Source organism: Sprattus sprattus (genome assembly GCF_963457725.1).
Source record: "Sprattus sprattus genome assembly, chromosome: 3".
Classification (NCBI taxonomy): domain Eukaryota; kingdom Metazoa; phylum Chordata; class Actinopteri; order Clupeiformes; family Clupeidae; genus Sprattus; species Sprattus sprattus.
The window spans coordinates 55069324-55089479 of NC_137922.1; the positions used below are offsets into that span (position 1 = coordinate 55069324).

Below are 20156 nucleotides of genomic sequence, written 5' to 3' on the forward strand. Positions count from 1 at the left end.
CTATTTCCGGTTGAAAATGAAACTGAGGCAACGACAGCTAGGGCGTAGGCTATCCTTAAGTTCCCTACCTTTTACATTTTTGTTTTTTAAAGCACACAGTTGGTTTGGTTAGACAGCAGAAGTAATAGGCTACAGTTTTTTTGTTTCTGTTAAGAAGGAGAATAGCGTATAGGTCAAGGAGTCCGTCAGGGTCTGCCTTCAGTAGCCTATGAGTTCACAAAGCTAGACGTAGGGCTACCGCTGCGGTGTGTAATATGACCACCGCATTAAGTGAGAGAAAGAGCAAGACTGAAATTAAATAAGCTATTTTCCGTTCGAAGAAAAATGTGTTATCTCAAATGATAGCGTTCCTGGTAACAATAGCCTCAAATGTTTGTCAGTTTGCTTATTCTGTGGGAAAGTTTAAGGAACTACAAGTGATTGTGCACTGATAGGCCGGAGTTACTTCCTGTGAGTTACGTTCTGCGACCTATAATGGATATAAGGATGAGTGTAACATTTATATTCTTCGGCTAAATGTCAGCGTTTTGTGAAATTACGCATACAAGAAACCATATTACGTGTGCTTGGAATTTATTCACGGACTTTTAAAAACTATGTATGTATCTAAAATGTAGGAGTATTTGTTTAAGCCTAGAGCATGTTTGAAAACAATAGGCCTACTATGTCGAGTATCGGAAGTTATTAGAGGATATAGACAGGGTATAGGCGCAGATTGTTGCAGATTGCAACCAACCAATATAGTCCTCAACCCTCCGTTTTCAAGCATGTATTATTGAATAAGTAGTGACAACAAACACCCCAACAACAACTCATAAACAAATAAAGATTTATTGTTGATTAAACTGAGTTTTCTCTGTTCAGTTTTCTGACCAGATATTCACCTTGACATGCATTTGACATGGATTGCTGCTTTGAAAGTCCCCAGTTGGCTTCTTTTTAGCCTGGGTGCCAGCCGAACTTAGTCCTAGAATTATGAGTATGACAACATCAAGCTAGCTACTTTTACCACTGCTATTCAAAATCAATTAAGTCTCTACCCCTCAGAAATCAAATGCAACTGAACATAAAACGAGGGCACAAGCAAATATTAGGTTAACATTAGCATTAATCAAAAGCATTAGCCCACAGAGGCTCAGTGAGCTGCAAACCTGCTTGTATTAAAGCCAATTACAGCAAGTAAATTCAAGTTGTGTAGAGTTGTGGCTACCCCAAGTCCAGGAGGTCTGTTTCCCTAAGATAATTCAGATAGCTGCTATGCATTTTATTAGAGGAAGTACTGATCAATGCAGAACAAGGGCTACTATATTGAATTTACTGGACATACATCAATTTGCCAAGGTTTTGGATGGATGTTTGTTGGAATAAAACACTTACACATGCATGCAGTCACAGTATCATCAGTATTTTTTAAACACTTATCTCCTTATTGTTAAGTCAGCTTTGTTGACTTATTTAATTCACTTGGATGTGCATGATATTGATGGATCTGAATGAAACTTTAATGTAGATTAGAGATTCAGATCGTATTGTAAAATGTCCTAATGTTCTAGATCATGGTGACGTACATATTCCCTGATTTTGAAACAATTCAAATATCTTTATCTTCTTTTTACCCTACATCTGACAGGAGGGATGTTGCTTCTCAGGGGAAACAGACCTCCTGGACTTGGTGTAGAGGCCAAAGTGTTAAGCATTGTATTGTAAATAAGAATTCATGTTAAAAAGATATAATTTTGATTATTAAAGTTAATTTGATGGTTAAAGTACTAAATAGGATAAAAACATGCTAGAATGAAGGTGATTTGGTTAATATGTGGGAAATAGCGTACTGCCTCTTTAAGAGCAAGCCAACTCTGGCTTAATTATGTTTACTTTCTGTTTTGAGATTCAGATCTTGATACCGGTGGAAGCAAACGGTTTTCTTACCTGCAACTGTCAACTGATAACTTTTAGGAATCTTTTATTTCATTTGCGAAGTGTTTTAAGTCAGTTTTGTATCAAAGAATAAAAGCGGAGATTTATATTTTTATTCAAGTAGTGTAAGCCATTGCATTTTATTCAAGATCTTTAAACCTCTACATTAGTAAGAAAACCAGCTTGACATAGGACAACAAGCCTTTGGAGAGGTTTACGAAACTGGAACACGACGTTCAACGAGGGACTGACTTTCTCAAATGATCAGGCGCTGTGCTCGTGGCTGGTGAGTGGAGTGAATTGCTAACGGTCTCAACGAGTTGGTCGTTGCTGCTACATGACTGTCGCAAGTGGAACCTGTGAAAAACGGACAGATTATCAAAGCAATCATGTCGGAGACAGGAACAGAAGCCACGGTAAGCCAAACTGAGGAAAAGAGAGTGGTTAAACCAACTGTTAAAGCATTGGAATATAATCTGCAAACGAAAATAAGATCCAGAAGAGCCATACTAGGACAACTTACTGAGAAAATGAACGAATTGCATACTTTAATGGATGATGATGCAAATGTGGAAATTATAGAAAAGGAATTGCTGACCAAGTATGAAACACTGATGAAGGAATTCAGTAACATAAATGCGGATGTTAAAGACATATTCTGCCAGCTTGACTGCGTAGAGAATATGAACACAGATCAAAGGAATTGGTTTGAGCCAAGAAGTAATGAGCATAGAGAATGTGTGAGAGAAGTGAATGTATGGATACAGGATGCAACTCTACGCAGAGAAGAGGCTAACAAGGTTAATGATCAGATACATCCTGAAGATAGTGTGTCAGTCACATCCAAGAAGTCCAGAAAATCTAAGTCTGTTTCTGATACTTCTGCAACGTCGTCAGCTCGTGCTGAGCGCTTAAAGGTTGAATTGGAGAGAGCTGCTCTGTTAGCCAAGTCAGCTACATTGAAAAAAAGACAGACTTTAGAGGAGCACGAACTAAAGATCAAGGTTGAAAAAGAACAGTTAGATCTGGAAGCAGGGCTCGCTGCAACTGATGCACGATTAGCGGTGTTAAGAAAATATGAACGTTCAGATGTGTCAAGTAGAACCAAAGGCAGTAGGGTGGATGTATTGATGTCTGCACCAAGGAAACTTGATGTCAGCCCTAGTAAGAGACGTGTAACTAGCGGTGGAACTCGGCATAGCCATACTAGTGGAAGAAGCACAGATGAGATACAAGCTCCTGTCACTTCAGTGGACAATTCTGTAAAAACAGATAACCTGGTTACCGTCATGCAACGCCAAAACGACATCACTGAAAGCCTGCTAAAGCAACAAAGACTATCTACATTGCCATCACCGAACATTCCAGTTTTCAAGGGAGATCCATTCGAATATCGTCTCTTCATTAGAGCCTTTGAGCACCGCATAGAAAGCAAGATTGAAAACAGCAAAGATCTGCTTTACTATCTAGAACAGCACACAAATGGGCAGCCTAATGACTTAGTGCGCAGCTGTTTTCACATGGACCCAGATCAGGGCTACCCTGAAGCCAAGAGACTGCTAAAGGAACGCTTTGGTGATAAATATAAGATATCCATGGCATACCTTGACAAGGCTTTAAACTGGCCTACCATTAAAGCAGATGAGACTAAGGCGCTTGAAGCATACGCGCTCTTTTTAACAAACTGCAATAATGCAATGTCAGATCTAGAGTACCTAGAAGAGATGGAAAATGCTGCTAACATGCGCACAATCATCTCAAAGCTCCCATACAGGCTGAGAGAGAGATTCAGGAGTGTCGCCATAGATATTCAGAAAAAGCAAGATCGGCGGACAAAGTTCAAAGACGTGGTGTCATTTGTCAGCAGACAGGCTGAAATGGCAGCACACCCTGTGTTTGGTGAAATCTCAGGACAAACAAAGCGGCAGACTGAAAGGCCAAGTGGAAAGAAAAATGTCACAACATTAGCCACTGAAGTCAAAGAACAGAAAGCTGAGAAAGATGCTGCTGGTGCCGGAACCAAGAAATCTTGGGAGAAGGGAACAAACATGAAAGCCTTCATGAAACATTGTATCTTCTGTCAGGGAGATCACACCATGGAACAGTGCAAGAAACTCCAAAGAAAGATGCACAAAGAAAAGCTTGAATTCATTAGGAGCAAAGGACTTTGCTTCAGTTGTCTTATAGGAGGACACATGAGTAATGCCTGTAAAGAAAAGAAGAGTTGTCAGATATGTTCAGCGACACACCCTACGCTCTTACACATAAATCAGAAGTTTAAAGACTTACCAAAGGAAGAGGCTTCACAGGAGGAGCCAAAAGAGGAGTCTCCAAAGGAAGAACAAACCGTTGTCAGTGGATTTGTGGATGCAGGGCAGGCATGCTCTCAGACTGGGGCCGGGGGTACAGGTAGTGTCCTCGCCATCGTTCCTGTGAGAGTAAAGGCAAAGACAGGCAACAAGGTGCTGACTTGTTATGCATTCATGGATCCAGGGAGTAACGCCTCCTTCTGCACCAACAAGCTGGCGAACGACCTTCACCTGCAAGGAAAAAATGTGAACATTCTACTCACTACTATGGGAGACCAAAGGACAGTCTCATGCCAAGCTGTACCAGACCTGGAAGTGAGTAACCTGGAAGGTGATGACTTTATCGAGCTCACAGGTGTTTTCGCACAGAAGGTTATCCCCGCAAGTAAAGAGAACATTCCAACCCAAGAAGATGTGGATAGGTGGCCACATCTACGAGGTGTACGAATCCCATCGATCAACGCGGATATCGGTCTTCTGATTGGAACTGATGTGGCCAAGGCTTTGGAGCCAGAAGAGGTAATCCGCAGCGTCAAGGATGGGCCGTATGCAGTACGCACAGCTTTGGGATGGACAGTAAACGGACCGCTGCGTGAGAACATCAGGAGCTGGACAAAGAATGGATACCCACAGATCCAAATGAATCGGATCTCAGTGGCTCGACTTGAAGACTTGTGGACTCAGCAATTCAAGTACGATTTTCCTGAGAATGCTCAAGGAGAGCAGTTCGAAATGTCTAAGGAAGACCAACTGTTTATGGACAGAGTCTCCAAATCAGCAAAGCTGGTCAACGGCCATTACTCTATTGGTCTGCCATTGAAGAACAAAGATGTAAAAATGCCCAATAACAGAGCAATGACAGAGCAACGAGCGCTCAACATGAAAAAGAAGCTTCAGAGAAATCAGACGTTCAAGGAGGACTATGTTCGCTTCATGAATGAGGTAATAAACAAGGGCTACGCTGTTAAAGTCCCAGATGAAGAACTAAAACGGAGTGATGGAAAGGTGTGGTTTATTCCGCATCACGGTGTCTACCACCCTAAGAAGCATAAAATACGAGTGGTATTCGACTGTGGCGCTTCATATCAAGGAACCACACTCAATGAACAGTTACTGCAGGGGCCTGACATGACAAGCAGTCTGGTTGGTGTCTTGACTAGATTCCGTCAAGAGCGAGTCGCAGTCATGGCGGATGTGGAATCGATGTTCCACCAGGTCAAAGTCCCACCAGAAGATGCTGACCTCCTCAGGTTTTTGTGGTGGCCGGACGGCGACACCTCAAAAGAGCTGCAAGAGTACAGAATGGAGGTACACTTGTTCGGAGCCACCTCCTCACCAAGCTGCGCGAGTTATGCGTTGAGAAGGTGCGCCGAGGACAACAAGAACATGTTTGATGTATCAGTATTGGATACAGTCTTAAATAACTTTTATGTCGATGATTGTTTGAGGTCAGTTGCCACTGAACAAGAAGCAGTCAAACTACTCCAAGACTTGAAGGCCATCTGTCAAACAGGAGGCTTTAGACTGACAAAGTGGACGACGAACAATCGAAATGTGTTGTTAAACATTCCACTTGAGGACCGGGCAACAGAAGTCAAAGATCTCGATCTTGACCAGGATTCACTCGCCATCAAGAGAGCTTTAGGAGTGCAGTGGTGTATCCGGTCAGATCAGTTCAAGTTCCATGTGCACATAGAGCAGAAGCCTCTCACTAGAAGAGGAATCCTGTCTACGATGAGTTCAGTCTATGACCCACTGGGAATGTTGTCACCAGTCATACTGCCTGCTAGAAACATCCTGCAAGAATTGTGTAGACTAAGAACAGGCTGGGATGACACTGTGCCAGAACATCTCGCACAACAATGGACAGAGTGGACTGCAGAACTTCAACAGCTCACTGACTTTGAAGTGGATCGGTGCTTTAAGCCACCTGAGTTTGGGAAAACAGTGCAAGCTTGGCTGCATCACTTTTGTGATGCGTGCGAACAAGGCTACGGTACTGTTACTTACTTAGTTCAGAAGAACAGCAGCAACCAAATACACTGCTCATTCGTCTTGGGAAAGGCAAGGGTTGCCCCTCTCAAATCACCAACTATCCCACGGATGGAGCTGACAGCGGCTGCCTTGGCTGTGAAGGTAGATGTCATGCTGAGGAAAGAACTACAGTTGCCACTGTCAGATTCCAGGTTTTGGACAGACAGTACTGCCGTACTCAAGTACTTAGCAAATGAGAACATCAGATTCAAGACATTTGTGGCGAACAGGATTGCCATAATCTTACAAGCATCGAAAGTGCAGCAATGGAGTTACGTCAACACTCAGTTGAATCCTGCTGATTGCGCCTCCAGGGGACAAAAGGTGAGTGTCTTCATGAAGAACAGAGTTTGGATTGCAGGGCCTATCTTCCTCAGTAAACCTGAAAGAGAATGGCCAGACAAGCACGATCACCTAGAAGAGCTCACAGCTGAAGATCCTGAGGTCAAGAAAGGCATACTTGTCAATGCTACAACAGCAGAAGAAAGCACTGATGCAATGCAACAACTAATTCAATACTATTCTTCATGGACTCGTCTCAAGAAGGCTGTGGCGTGGCTCACACGACTCAAAGGAACCCTTGTAAACCTGTCAAGGAAGAGAAAGGAGATGAATGTATTGTACAGTGATCAACAACAGGTGAACATGGAGATGTTGAGCTACAAAAAGAGTCTCAAACAGACTTACCTGACCGTGGACGACATGCGACAAGCTGAGACGGATATCATCAGCCATTGTCAGCAAAGTAGGTTCCAGGAAGAGATATCTGCTCTTCGGAGAAAGGACTTGATCAAGAAAAGTAGTCGAATCTTCAGACTGAATCCACAACTTGAAGACGGAATCCTTCGTGTTGGAGGGAGGCTCAGTCGAGCATCCATGCCAGCCGAAGCCAAGCACCCGATGATCCTCCCTAAGAACCATCGTGTGGCTGATTTGATTCTCCAGGATTCACATGAGCGGCTGGGACACAGTGGACGTAATCATGTCTTGTCTCATGTACGTCAAAAATACTGGATTATCGATGCTCCCTCATCAATCAGAAGAATGCTGTCTCGGTGTACTATCTGTCGAAGACAACATGGTGCATCGGGCACACAAATGATGGCGGACTTACCAAGAAACAGAGTTGTATCAGACGAACCACCCTTCACCAGAACTGGAGTGGATCTATTTGGGCCATTCAGCATTAAACGCGGAAGATCATCTGTAAAAAGATATGGGGTGATATTTACCTGCCTTGCATGTCGTGCGGCCCACATAGAAATGGCAACATCATTGGAAACGGACTCATTTATTCAAGCTCTGCGTCGCTTCATTGCAAGAAGAGGTCAAGTGAAAGAGATGAGGTCTGACAATGGGACCAACTTTGTTGGAGCTAATCATGAGCTCAAAAAGTTAATAAAGGAGTGGAATACTTCACAAATTGAGAACAGCTTGCTCCAACGTGACATCAAATGGTTATTCAATCCACCATCCGGATCCCACCATGGAGGGGTGTGGGAGAGAATCATCCGCTCCATCAGGAAAATCATGGGTGCTACACTGAGAGAACAAAGCTTGGATGAGGAAGGTCTTCAGACGTTCTTCTGTGAATGTGAAGCCATTCTGAACAGCAGGCCTATTACCATGCCTTCCAACGACATGAATGATCTGGAAGCTCTTACCCCACAGCACTTACTCCTGCTTAAGACTAACCCCAACTTACCACCAGGACTCTTCCATAAGGAGGATACCTATGCGCGTAAAAGATGGAGGCAAGTTCAGTATATGAGTGATCTATTCTGGAAGCGCTGGACCAAGGAATATCTGCCTCAACTTCAGAAGAGACAGAAATGGAACCATCCATCACGGAACTTCATCCCGGGAGATGTAGTTTTGATTGTCGATGAATCGGCCCCCAGGGGATCATGGCTGATGGGAAGAATCGTCAAGACTATGGAGGATGAGCAGGGAGTGGTCCGCAAGGTTCGAGTCAAGACAAAGACGAATGAACTTGAGAGGCCAATAACTAAACTCTGCTTACTTCAGGAAGCAGTATGAGAAGGACTGTTACTGAGTTTACTTAAAAGAAAGAAAGTTGTAATTGTTTCTATGATAGAAAGCAATTAGGGGCCGGGTATGTAGAGGCCAAAGTGTTAAGCATTGTATTGTAAATAAGAATTCATGTTAAAAAGATATAATTTTGATTATTAAAGTTAATTTGATGGTTAAAGTACTAAATAGGATAAAAACATGCTAGAATGAAGGTGATTTGGTTAATATGTGGGAAATAGCGTACTGCCTCTTTAAGAGCAAGCCAACTCTGGCTTAATTATGTTTACTTTCTGTTTTGAGATTCAGATCTTGATACCGGTGGAAGCAAACGGTTTTCTTACCTGCAACTGTCAACTGATAACTTTTAGGAATCTTTTATTTCATTTGCGAAGTGTTTTAAGTCAGTTTTGTATCAAAGAATAAAAGCGGAGATTTATATTTTTATTCAAGTAGTGTAAGCCATTGCATTTTATTCAAGATCTTTAAACCTCTACACTTGGGGTAGCCACAACTCTACACAACTTTAATTGACCTGCTCTAATTGGCTTTAATACAAGCAGGTTTGCAGCTCACTGGGTCTCTGTTGGCTAATGCTTTTGATTAATGCTAATGTTAACCTCATTTTTCGTCAATGAGTTGTTGTTAGGGATGCACCGATATGGAAATTCTTGGCCGATACCGATACCGATGTTCAAAACAACAATATAGCCGATACCGATACCGATATCGATATTTGTTTATTTTGTTTTTGTTGTTATTCATTCACCCTTTTGTGCCAGGAAAATAATGAAATCATTATCTAAAAAGCAATGTGTTAAATTATGTCAGCCCTTTATCACTCTTAATTTTGAATGAGCACAAATTCAATCAGATTTATGAAACAATCTTTAGTTTAACTAAACTTTATTTAATATAATATCACCAGGCATCAAGACATCATTTCAACTGTAAACAGATGCTTGCAATGCAGCCTTACAAAACACAAGCATAAACCCTTATGGAATGCCATATAAATTCAAGATTAAAACGAATATAATACAATATTTTTCTTTAAAAACTGCCTGCCGTAAACATCGGCCAGTACCATCGGTGAAAGTCAAGTTTATTACCGATAGGCCGATAACATTAAAAGAGGCAAACATCGGCCGATACCGATGTACGGCCGATGCATCGGTGCATCTCTAGTTGTTGTTGTTATGATTCTTGTGTCCTGGGCCTGTACCACTGCGTAATGAGTTGGCCCTTTTTTTCTAGGTCAATTATATTAAAAGAATAGTAAACATAGAGAGAGTATTAAAATCAGTCAACAAAAGGGATCTGACAGTGTGGGTTCTGAGTCTAGATTCGAAACTGCTTACATATGGAGCTTTGCCATGTTCTGTCAGTAAGTATTACCAACAGATTTGTTTTCAGTGATCTAAGGGGTCTAGCAGGTGTGTACTGCTGAAACAAATCTGAGGGGTAATTTGGTCCTTTGGTGGTTTGGTCCATTTAGTGAATTATAAGCAAGCAGCAGTGCCTTAAAATCAGTTATGTAACTTACTGGAAGCAAGTAAGGACTTAAGTATTGGAGTATTGTGAACTCTAGCAGCTGCATCTGTAGTAGTTTTTGATTTTGAGATGAAAAAAATGTAGTTATTGCTTTCACACTGAGATTGCAACCAATTAAAACACCAAGGTTTTATACAGTAAACAGAAGAAGAATCACAAATCAGAATCACGTATGAATTCATGAAATGAAGGAGCAAAGGAATAGTATATTTTCCAGGTTTTCGCAAAGGTGTCTTCATGGAATTTTAAATATGTTTAAAATACTCATTATTTTCATTATGTCCATGAATAACGATAAGGTTTGATGTTCCTCTTTTGTTTGAGGGCATCCCAAAGTTTGCTGCTGTGGTAAAGGGTGATGATAAACGACCTTAACAGCTAATCAAATACACCTCTCCTTCTCATGCTCCTGAAGCAAGATGGTTGATCGAAACATAGGCTGGGGCCAAGTCACTTTGTTTGTCTCCCAGTTACAGTGCCAGGACTGTGCAGCAACACCAGAGTTTTTTAGAGCGCACAAACTGGACCAACAGCTAGAGTAACATGAGCAGAATGCTGCTGAATTTGACAAATAATGCAATGGATTATAATCAGACTGTGCCTTTAAGGCTCACACCTCTTAATCCAAGGTGTGTCTCCGACTCTGCCGACGTGTTGCTGATATTTGAGCTCAACAGCCAATCAAATTACACCATTCTCTGTGTGTGTGTGTGTGTGTGTGTGTGTGTGTGTGTGTGTGTGTGTGTGTGTGTGTGTGTGTGTGTGTGTGTTTACAGATGTGATGGGCTCTAATAATTCGAAGAAGAAGAACGGAGCCTCTGAAGGGGGCGTGTCTACAACCCCAAATCAGAAAAAGCGACGGTATGGAAAATGCAATCAAAAATGAAAGCAGTGATTTATAAACGTACCTCGACTTGTATTTCATTACAGACAGTATGAACACAAGATATTTCATGTTTTGTCTAGTCAACTTCATTTGATTGGTAAATATACATCCATTCCTGCCATTCAGGCCTGCAACACATTCCCAAAAAAGTTGGGATGGGGGCAATTTAGGGGTAGTAATGAGGTTGAATAATTAAATAATTATTAAATAAAAGCTAACCCACACATCACCTCTAAAGAGTTGTGGACCTCTCTGGCAGCAACTTTGCCAGAGAGTACTTGGACAAACCAGAGGCCTTCTGGAAGTCCATTCTGTGGACAGATGAGTCCAAGATAGAATGATTTGGTCACAATGTAATCCGCTTTGTTTGGAGAAAAGACAGCAATTTTCCTCTGATTGTTCCATTCCAAGATGGTCTTTCCGAGGGAGGCGAGAGAATACTCGCTTCAACAGCGTCCAGCAGGGGGCATCAGGCATAGAGTCCAAGAGGACGGAGGAGACAGAGAGGGACTCTGCTGCAGAACACAGGTGAGATCATGGATGACATTCTGTCAGGCAGTCACCAAAATCCTCTTCAAACCACCTTTGATTCTGTTTATGACAGTAATGTTCTAGAACCCTCTTTACGCTGTTATATGTATTTACCCTAGTGGCTCTTCTGAACTGAGCATTGAATGTTGCTATAGTATTAGTTATGATGTGATCTATTCTGTTTGTGTGAAGGAGTATATGAGTTAAATAACTGTAATTGTTTGACAGTCACCTGCAATTCTGCCCTCTATGTCTGTCTATGTCTGCCCTGCCCTCTATGTCTGTCAGTGTCTATTACAGTGTAGAACCCCCCTGCATATTCACATTGTGATGCCTGCAGTTGACTGATAACTTCTCTCTGTTCATCATCTGCTTGTTTCAATTGCTTTTTCAGCTGCCTCCTTTCTCGAATCAGCCTCTCTATCTCAACCTGTCAACTTGACTTTTCTTGACCTTACTTCTCCTTGCTACCTTTCTGACAAACTCCATATCTCTCCATGCCATAATAATAAATTATCTCACCCTTTCAATTCAATTGATACTCTGCTGTATCCTTCAAAGCTTTTAAACTCTTTTTAAAACAACATTGATGTTATTCCATTCCTTGACTTCAGAGGACCCTGGCTATCTTACCTCTGGTTTCTGCCCATTACATGTTTCCTTCTTATTCTGCTTGGTTTTTCTTTGCTGTTTACCAGCTGCATGATGCCTGCCAACCTGAAGATCTTTCTCCCTATTCCCCGAAATGGCCGTAAATGTGTGCATCCCCTTTCTTGTAGTCAAAGCCATGCCAAAGTCCAAAGCCATGTGACCTGCCTGCGAGTCATCTTTCACCCCTGCCCTCGCTGACTCTAGGGTTATTGTTTTGGTTTGTTCTTCTGTGGCTTACTTGGGTGACTCTTCTTGGCTCTGCTGCTGCAGGTTGCTAGCCTAAAGCAGCCCCGGTCGGGTCTATTCCCTCCTTGCAATTGTATTTATTTATTTATTTTGTTTTTTTTGTGGGTTGGGGTGTGGGTGTGGAGACCAGGATGGTCTTTTTGAGGGAGGAGTGAGAATACTCACTTTAGGATTATGTTGTGCTAACAGCGTCCAGCAGGGGGCATCAGACACAGAGTCCAAGAGGACAGACGAGACAGAGAGGGACTCTGCTGCAGAACACAGGTGAGATCATGGATGACATTCTGTCAGGCAGTCACCAAAATCCTCTTCAAACCAATATTAATGGAGTTCATTCCTCATTAACAAGGCTGACTTCAGTCAGTTTTTATTAGCACAAACAACACACAGTAAAACACACGTGCATATATAGTGGCAATCAGGACACACGCACACGCAGGCCTGAGGTCACAGTGAATTTTATCTCCGCATTTCTCACATCCTGGACTGTCCTTCCTCCCGGACCCCCCAGGAGCAGTGGGCAGCCATTAGGCGTCCGAGGACCAAGTCAAGTGATCCGTCTTGGTTCAGTTCTTCTGGATGTTTTTCTGTTGGGGTTCTTAGTGGAGGAAACCCCTTGTGAACACGGGGAGAACATGCAAACTCCACACAGAAAGGCCCGGGAGATAACCCACCTGAGCACTGAAGGCCTGGGGAGAACCTATCCCCCAGGACCAACAGCGCCCCATGCGGAAATCGACCCATGACCTTCTTGCTGTGAGGCGGCAGTGCAAGCACCTGAGCCACCGTGCCACGTCCTTGCCTTAAGATGACCCTGGCTATATTACCTTTAGTTTCTGCCCCTTACATGTTTCCTTCTTATTCTGCTTGGTTTTTCTTTGCTGTTCACCAGCTGCTTGATGCCTGCCAACATGAAAAGCTTTCTCCTTATTCCCCTTATTCTCCTTATTATTAAATGGCCGTAAATGTGTGCATCACCTTTATTGTAGTCAAAGACATGCCAAAGTCCAAAGCCATGTGGTCTGCCTGTGAGTCATCTTCCACCCCTGCCCTTGCTGACTGTAGGGTTATTGTTTTGGTTTGTTCTTCTGTAGCTTAGTTGGGTGCATCTACTTGGCTCTATCAGCCACAGATGCTGCTGCTACAGGTTGCTAGCGCAACGCATCGCCAGTGGGGTCTATTCCCTCCTGAAAGCTGTATTTATGTATTTATGTATTTTCTATTGTTTGTGTGTGTGTGTGTGTGTGTTTGTGTGTGCGGGTGGGTGTGGTGACCAGGATAGTCTTTCCGAGGGAGGGATGAGAAAACCCTAAAGTGAGTAATGTTGTGTTCACAGCGTCCAGCAGGGGGCATCAGACACAGGGCCCAAGAGGACAGACGAGACAGAGAGGCACTCTCCTGCAGAACACAGGTGAGATCATGGATGATATTATGTCAGGCAGTCACCAAAATCCTCTTCAAGCCACCTTTGATTCTGTTTATGACAGTTACGTTCTAGAACCCTCTTTACTCTGTTATATGTATTTCCCCTAGTGCAGGGGTCTCAAACTCTGGCCCGCGGGCCAATTCCGGCCCCCAAGCGATTTCATCCGGCCCAGAGGCTCCTCAGAATAATAATTAAAACAACAACAAATGCATTGCTTAGCAACACCTGGAACTTCAAAGATCTATCTGCGTTAAAAATTATTTTTTCTTTGCGGAAGTCAGGAAATGGCAACAAAATCATTTAAAATAGGTATTTTGGAGGAATGTCTTCTATCGTTAAAAAAAAATATGGCCCCCCAATGACCAGACTGGACGCTCATCGGTCCCTGGTTAATTTGAGATTGAGACCCATGCCCATTTGAATTAAGCATTGATTGTTGCTATAGTATAGTTATGATGTTATTTAATCCGTTGATGTGAAGGACCTTACTGTGTGGTATCGATGAGTATATGAGCTCTTCTGAACTGAGCATCGAATGTTGCTGTAGTATTAGTTATAATGTGATTGTTTTTTTTATGAACCATACTTTGTCTTAACGATGAGTGTATGAATGAAATAAACGTAATTGTTTGTCAGTCACCTGCAAACTGACCCTCCATGTCTGTCAGTGTCTGTCACAGTGTAGAACCCCCATGCATATTCACATTGTGATCATATCGGGAAAAAAACACTGTGTCTGATAAGTGTGTTTGAGACAAAATTACTGCATTATGGTGTCATGAGCTTAAGTCCTTTCTAATAGGTATGAAGCTAATATTTTACTACAGATAGACATTCTGAATCTGGTAGGAATATTGTATGAATATTGTGATGATATTTTGTTGACATTATTCCTAAAAGTTGTTCTGTGATGATGTTCATCTGTAAGCGTGTGATTCTGTCATTGATCTAGATGGACACCAGAAGAGACAGAGGTCCGTGAGAAATTCAGTTCCACTCTGAAGGGGAAATATCAGCTGGTTGAGGGAGTACCACATCAGGGAGACACCAGACTCCTCCATGAGATCTACACAGAGCTCTACATCACACAGGGGAGAAGAGGATGGGTCAATAATGAACATGAGGTCAGACAGATAGAGAGACGATCCTGGAGAGAAGCAGATCAAGACATACAAATCAATTGCAGTGACATCTTTGAACCCTTATCTGGACAAGACAAACACATAAGAACAGTGCTGACAGAGGGAGTGGCTGGCATTGGAAAAACAGTCTCTGTGCAGAAGTTCATTCTAGATTGGGCTGAAGGAAAAGCCAATCAGGATGTCTTCTTCATAATTCCTCTTCCTTTCCGAGAGCTGAACCTGATGAAGGACAAGAAAATCAGTCTGCTGGAGCTTCTTCAACACTTTCACCCAGAAATAGAACTTCAAGCACTCTTCAGCAGGTCAGAGCACATGTTTATCTTTGATGGTCTGGATGAGTGTCGACTCCCTCTAGATTTCCACTCCAACCCAAGGTGTTGTGATGTGACAGAGCCAGCCTCAGTGGACGTGCTGCTGACAAACCTCATCAAGGGGAATCTGCTTCCCTCTGCTCGCCTCTGGATCACCACCCGACCAGCAGCAGCTCATCTGATCCCTCCTGAGTGTGTGGATCAGCTGACTGAAATAAGAGGATTCAACGACCCACAGAAAGATGAGTACTTTGGGAAGAGAATCAGTGATGAGAATTTGGCTAGCAGAACCATCACACACCTGAAGTCATCCAGGAGCCTCTACATCATGTGCCACATTCCAGTCTTCTGCTGGATCACCGCCACTGTTGTGGAGAGAACTTCAGATGAATCGGGGAGTTTACAAATGCCAAGGTCTCTAACTCAAATGTATACACACTTCCTGATCATTCAGACAAGCATGAAAAAGCACAAGTACACAGGGAGAAAAGAGACAGATGAAGAGATAATTTTCAAGCTGGGGAAACTGGCTTTCCAACAGCTTGAGGAGGGAAATCTGATCTTCTATGAGGAAGACCTGAGAGAGTGTGGCATAAATGTCACAGAAGCTTCAGTGTACAGTGGAGTGTGTTCTCAGATCTTCAGAGAGGAGGCTGGGCTGTACCAGGGGAAGGTGTTCAGCTTCGTGCATCTGAGCATTCAGGAGTTTCTTGCAGCTTTATATGTTTTCCTCTGCTTCAGCAACAGAGAGGGAAACCTGCCTGACCAAACGCAAACCTCTCAGCGCTCTGCTTTGTTCAGAGCTTCAACACTTCATGACCTACACAAGACTGCAGTGGATCTGGCCTTACAGAGTGAGAATGGACACCTGGACCTTTTCCTCCGCTTCCTTCTTGGCCTCTCTCTGGAGTCCAATCAGAATCTCTTAAGGCACCTGCTGCCACAGACAAGAAGCCAATCACAGAGCTCAGAGCAAACTGTCCAGTACGTCAAGGAGAAGATCAGAGATGAGGAGAAGATCAGAAATGAGAAGATCAGAGAGGACAATCTCGAAAGCTATGAAGATTCTTCAGACACAATGGTTAACCTGCTTTACTGTCTGAATGAGTTGAATCACAGTGGTCTAGTGGAGATCATTGACAGGAGCTCAGGAACTTTGTCTGTAGTCAGGCTATCACGAGGAGCGTGGAAGACTGGGAGGTTTAGGTTTGAGATTTCAGAAGAGCAACTGGATGAGTTTGATCTGCTGAAATACATAAAGACACCAGAGGAAGATCTGACTGAACTCCCCAGTCCAGATGAAGTTCTTCAGAGCCTGATGCCAGTGGTCACAGCATCCACATCAGCTGAGTAAGTAAGTTACTGAGAGAGGTAGAGTGACAGAGTCTGTGTGGTTGTGTGAGTGGGAGTGGTGTGTGTGTCATGCGTAAGGGGTGTGTGTGGGGTGTTTGTGTGTGTGTGTGTGTGTGTGTGTGTGTTTGTGGGGGGGAGGCCTGTGTGTGTCATGTGTAAGGGGTGTGTGTGAAAGAGTCCTTGGTTCAAGTTAGCTGGTAGTGAGTAAGAGAACTCTGAAAGGTGGCTTATTTCATTTATCCAAATACTTTTCATGGTTGTCTTCCGTCTCCTTTTGCGGCTGTCCTCTTAATTGTGACATGAATCAGTAACTCTTATAGGGATTCAGAATTAACATACTAAACAATGGCCTAAAAGATTACCAACAGGTGTTCGTCTGGGGGGAAGCTCTCTGTTACCCTTTGGCAGGAGGGGGGTTAAGTGTGTGTCAATGATGGGCACACTAAAGTGTGTGTGTGAGTGTATCCCTGTGATGACTGAAATATGGGGTGTGTGAGGGGGGCTGATAGGAATGGGTGAACTACAGTGTTTGTGTTTTCATGGGATCCTGTAATAGGAGAAGTATGGTATGTATTTGAAGGGGGCGATCCTTCATTGGTGACAAGTGTGTCTGTGTGTCTTGTGGGAGCCTGGCCTTGGAAGGGCAAACAGCGGGTACACTAAACTGGAAAGGAGTAGCCAGACACAGGAGTTGCGGTGAACAGAACTAAGGAGTTTATTTTACAAACTGAAGGGGGAAAAGGGAGGGGGCGCACAAAGGCAGTGTTTCCCACACATTGACGAGACTATGGCGCACCGCCATAGTCTAATTTCGGCCGCCATAGTCTCTGCGTGCACATTTTGCTCAGACGAAGTTCGTGTCGCTCTCATTGGGATTGCATGAGAGCACGAAGTTCGGCTGTCTGCCTGCGACTGTGCCGAAAACAAAACACTGTTGAGATATGTTCATTATATCACGTACTGCATAATACTGAACTAGCATAGTGCAAATCCCCCTTTTATAGTCTGTACCTTAGCGCCATCTTGTGGTATAAACCTTTATATACAGCCGCGGAAAAAATTAAGAGACCACTTCAAAATTATCAGTTTCTCTGGTTTTACTATTTATTGGTATGTGTTAAAGTAAAATGTACATTTTTGTTTTATTCTATAACCTACTGGCAACATTCCTACCAAATTTCAAATAAAAATATTGTCATTTAGATAATTTATTTGCAGAAAAATGACAATTGGTCAAAATAGCAAAAAAGATGCAGTGTCTTCAGATCTCGAATAATGCAAAGAAAACAAGCTCATATTCATTTTTAAACTACTCAATACTCATGCTTACACTTAGGAAGAGTTCAAAAACCAATATTTGGTGGAATAACCTTGATTTAAAATCACAACTTTCATGTGTCTTGGCATGCTCTCCACCAATCTTTCACATTGCCGTTGGGTGACTTTATGCTACTCCTGGCGCAAGAATTCAAGCAGCTCGGCTTCTTTTCATGGCTTGTGACCATCCATCTTCCTCTTGATCACATTTCAGAGGTTTTTTATGGGATTCAGGTCTCGAAATTGGGCTGGCCATGACCGGGTCCTGATCTGGTGGTACTCCATCCACACCTTTACTGGCCTGGCTGTGTGGCATGGAGCATTGCCCTGCTGGAAAAAACACTTCTCAGAGTTGGGGAACATTGTCAGAGCTAAAGGAAGCAAGTTTTTCATCCGGGACAACGTTGTACTTTGCCTGGCTGAGGTTTGTAAAAGACCATAAGGATTGAAAAAAGCGGACTGGAGGGTCTTCTAGTTCGTCTTCTCTGATGAGTCCAATTTTCAGCTTTGCCCAACACATGGTCGTCTGATGGTTAGACGGAGACCTGGAGAGGCCTACAAGCCAGAGAGTCTTGCACCTACTGTGAAATCGGACTCATCAGAGAAGACGAACTTAGAAGAACCTCCAGTCCGCTTTTTTCAATCCACACAATACAGCATTGCATTACATATGCAACTACAGCAGCCTGAATAAATAATACGCCAAGAACGGCTAAAGATAATTCCATCATTTATTATTTCATCCGAATGCAACGTGAGCTGCAACAATAGTGCACCACAACTCAACAAATACAAAGTCCATAATCATAACCATAACCGGAGGGAGAGATAGACACAATGATTCCTCTTCACGTATACAAAAGGCAGGCCACAGGCCTCTTACCCTGAGACTGTCTTGGAAGGCGTCTGGTTCTCACTCCTCAGTGGCTCAAGACAGTCTGGCTTCCTTCTCCTCGGGTTGAGGTTAAAAAGGCTCCTGATTGCCTGATTGATGCAGTGCACCTGTGAGGGACAACCAGAGACACCTGGGTGGGGAGGATTTCCTATGAGAATCCTCTGGGGTAGTGTCACCCATCCAACACCATGCCTCTTACATTGCCTTCGTTTGGCTGTACTCAGCCATGTGGGGCACTGCTCACCGGCTTGGCCATCACAGACTGTGTGGCATCTGGTGAAATATGTAGTGCACTGTTTGTGCTTGTGTGTGTGGCATCTTGTGACATGTGGATTACATGGTGTATATGTGTGGTGTGTGTGAATATGTTTAATGAATGAATGAATGAATGATTTTGTGTTTGATACCTGTGATGAGTGGTTTGTGTGTATGGGGCACCGAGCGTGTGTTTGCATTTGTTGGTATGTTATATACCCTGTGAAGCGGTGAGAATGTGTAAATGGAGTGTGTGTTTGTGTGTGTGTGTGTGTGTGTGTGTGTATGTGTGTGTGTGTGTATGTATGTTTGTGTGTGTGTGTGTGTGTGTGTGTGTGTGTTGCACCCTATGACCGATGAAACACATTGTGTGTGTGTGTGTGTGTGTATGTGTTTCTGTCTCAGTCTTTGGAGAGGGACTTCTCTTAGTGGCTCCCTGTGATGAGTGAAGGATGATGATGCAGTGTGTGAGGGACACCATTTGATGTGGAGGAAGGGGTTAGGGGTGTAAAAAAGAACCGTTTTGCATCGATGCATCGATCCAACAGCCGACGATACGATGCATCGACACGTCCGCAAGAGTATTGATTTAAAAAAAAAAAAAAAAGATTTTTTTTTTTTTTTTTTTTTTTTTTTTTAATTTTTGTTGCTAGTGCACTTTGATGAGTATTTTTATTTTAAAGTGAATGAAGTAGGCCTACAGGGGTATTTTTTGTTACCATTTGCTGCTACTAGTGCACATTTGCACTCATTGCACTGATTTTGTGGAGCATTGTCATTTTAAATTGAATTAACTACAGGCCTATTTTTTGTTACCGTTTGCTGCTAGTGCACTTTTGCACTGATTTTGTTGAGTATTGTTATTCTATAGTGAATGTGGTATAGGCCTATTTTTGTTACTTAACACTTTGTACTTTGTACAGTACTTTTTGATGCAAGGCCTTTCAGAATCTATAACAGGGGCATTATTATTTTTCAGTGAATGAGGTTGTCATAGGCCTAGGTGGAGTACAACTTTTCTACTTCTGTTATTGGCTGTTGTTTCTGAAATAAAATGCATAACGATATAACAGCTTTCATTGATTTATTTCAAATCTGAAACATTGTCTAGCCTGTAAGGTAAAAAAAAGAACAAATTAATCGAATCGAAATCGAATCGTATCGTTGTGTATTCATGAGTATCGAAAATAATCGAATCGTTGGGTCAGGAAATCGATACTGAATCGAATCGCCATGATGGGTGTGATTTACACCCCTAGAAGGGGTGTGTGTGTGTATGGGGCACAAATGTATGGGGT

The 20156-nt window shown here is 42.9% G+C and overlaps 1 protein-coding gene across 1 annotated transcript in view; it reads left to right on the plus strand.

Annotated features, from left to right (window-relative positions):
- Positions 1 to 4400: 4400 nt before the first annotated feature.
- Positions 4401 to 20156, plus strand: part of LOC308362861 (NACHT, LRR and PYD domains-containing protein 1 homolog) — a gene marked incomplete at its 5' end in the record, with an annotated part of 43016 nt that continues 27260 nt past the window's right edge. Inside the window, 6 exons of the mRNA XM_080835589.1 lie at positions 4401 to 5590; positions 7206 to 7256; positions 11143 to 11259; positions 12349 to 12423; positions 13496 to 13570; positions 14538 to 16388. Of these exons, the coding sequence (XP_080691715.1) occupies positions 4401 to 5590; positions 7206 to 7256; positions 11143 to 11259; positions 12349 to 12423; positions 13496 to 13570; positions 14538 to 16388 (3359 nt within the window). The remainder of the gene's footprint in view (positions 5591 to 7205; positions 7257 to 11142; positions 11260 to 12348; positions 12424 to 13495; positions 13571 to 14537; positions 16389 to 20156) is intronic.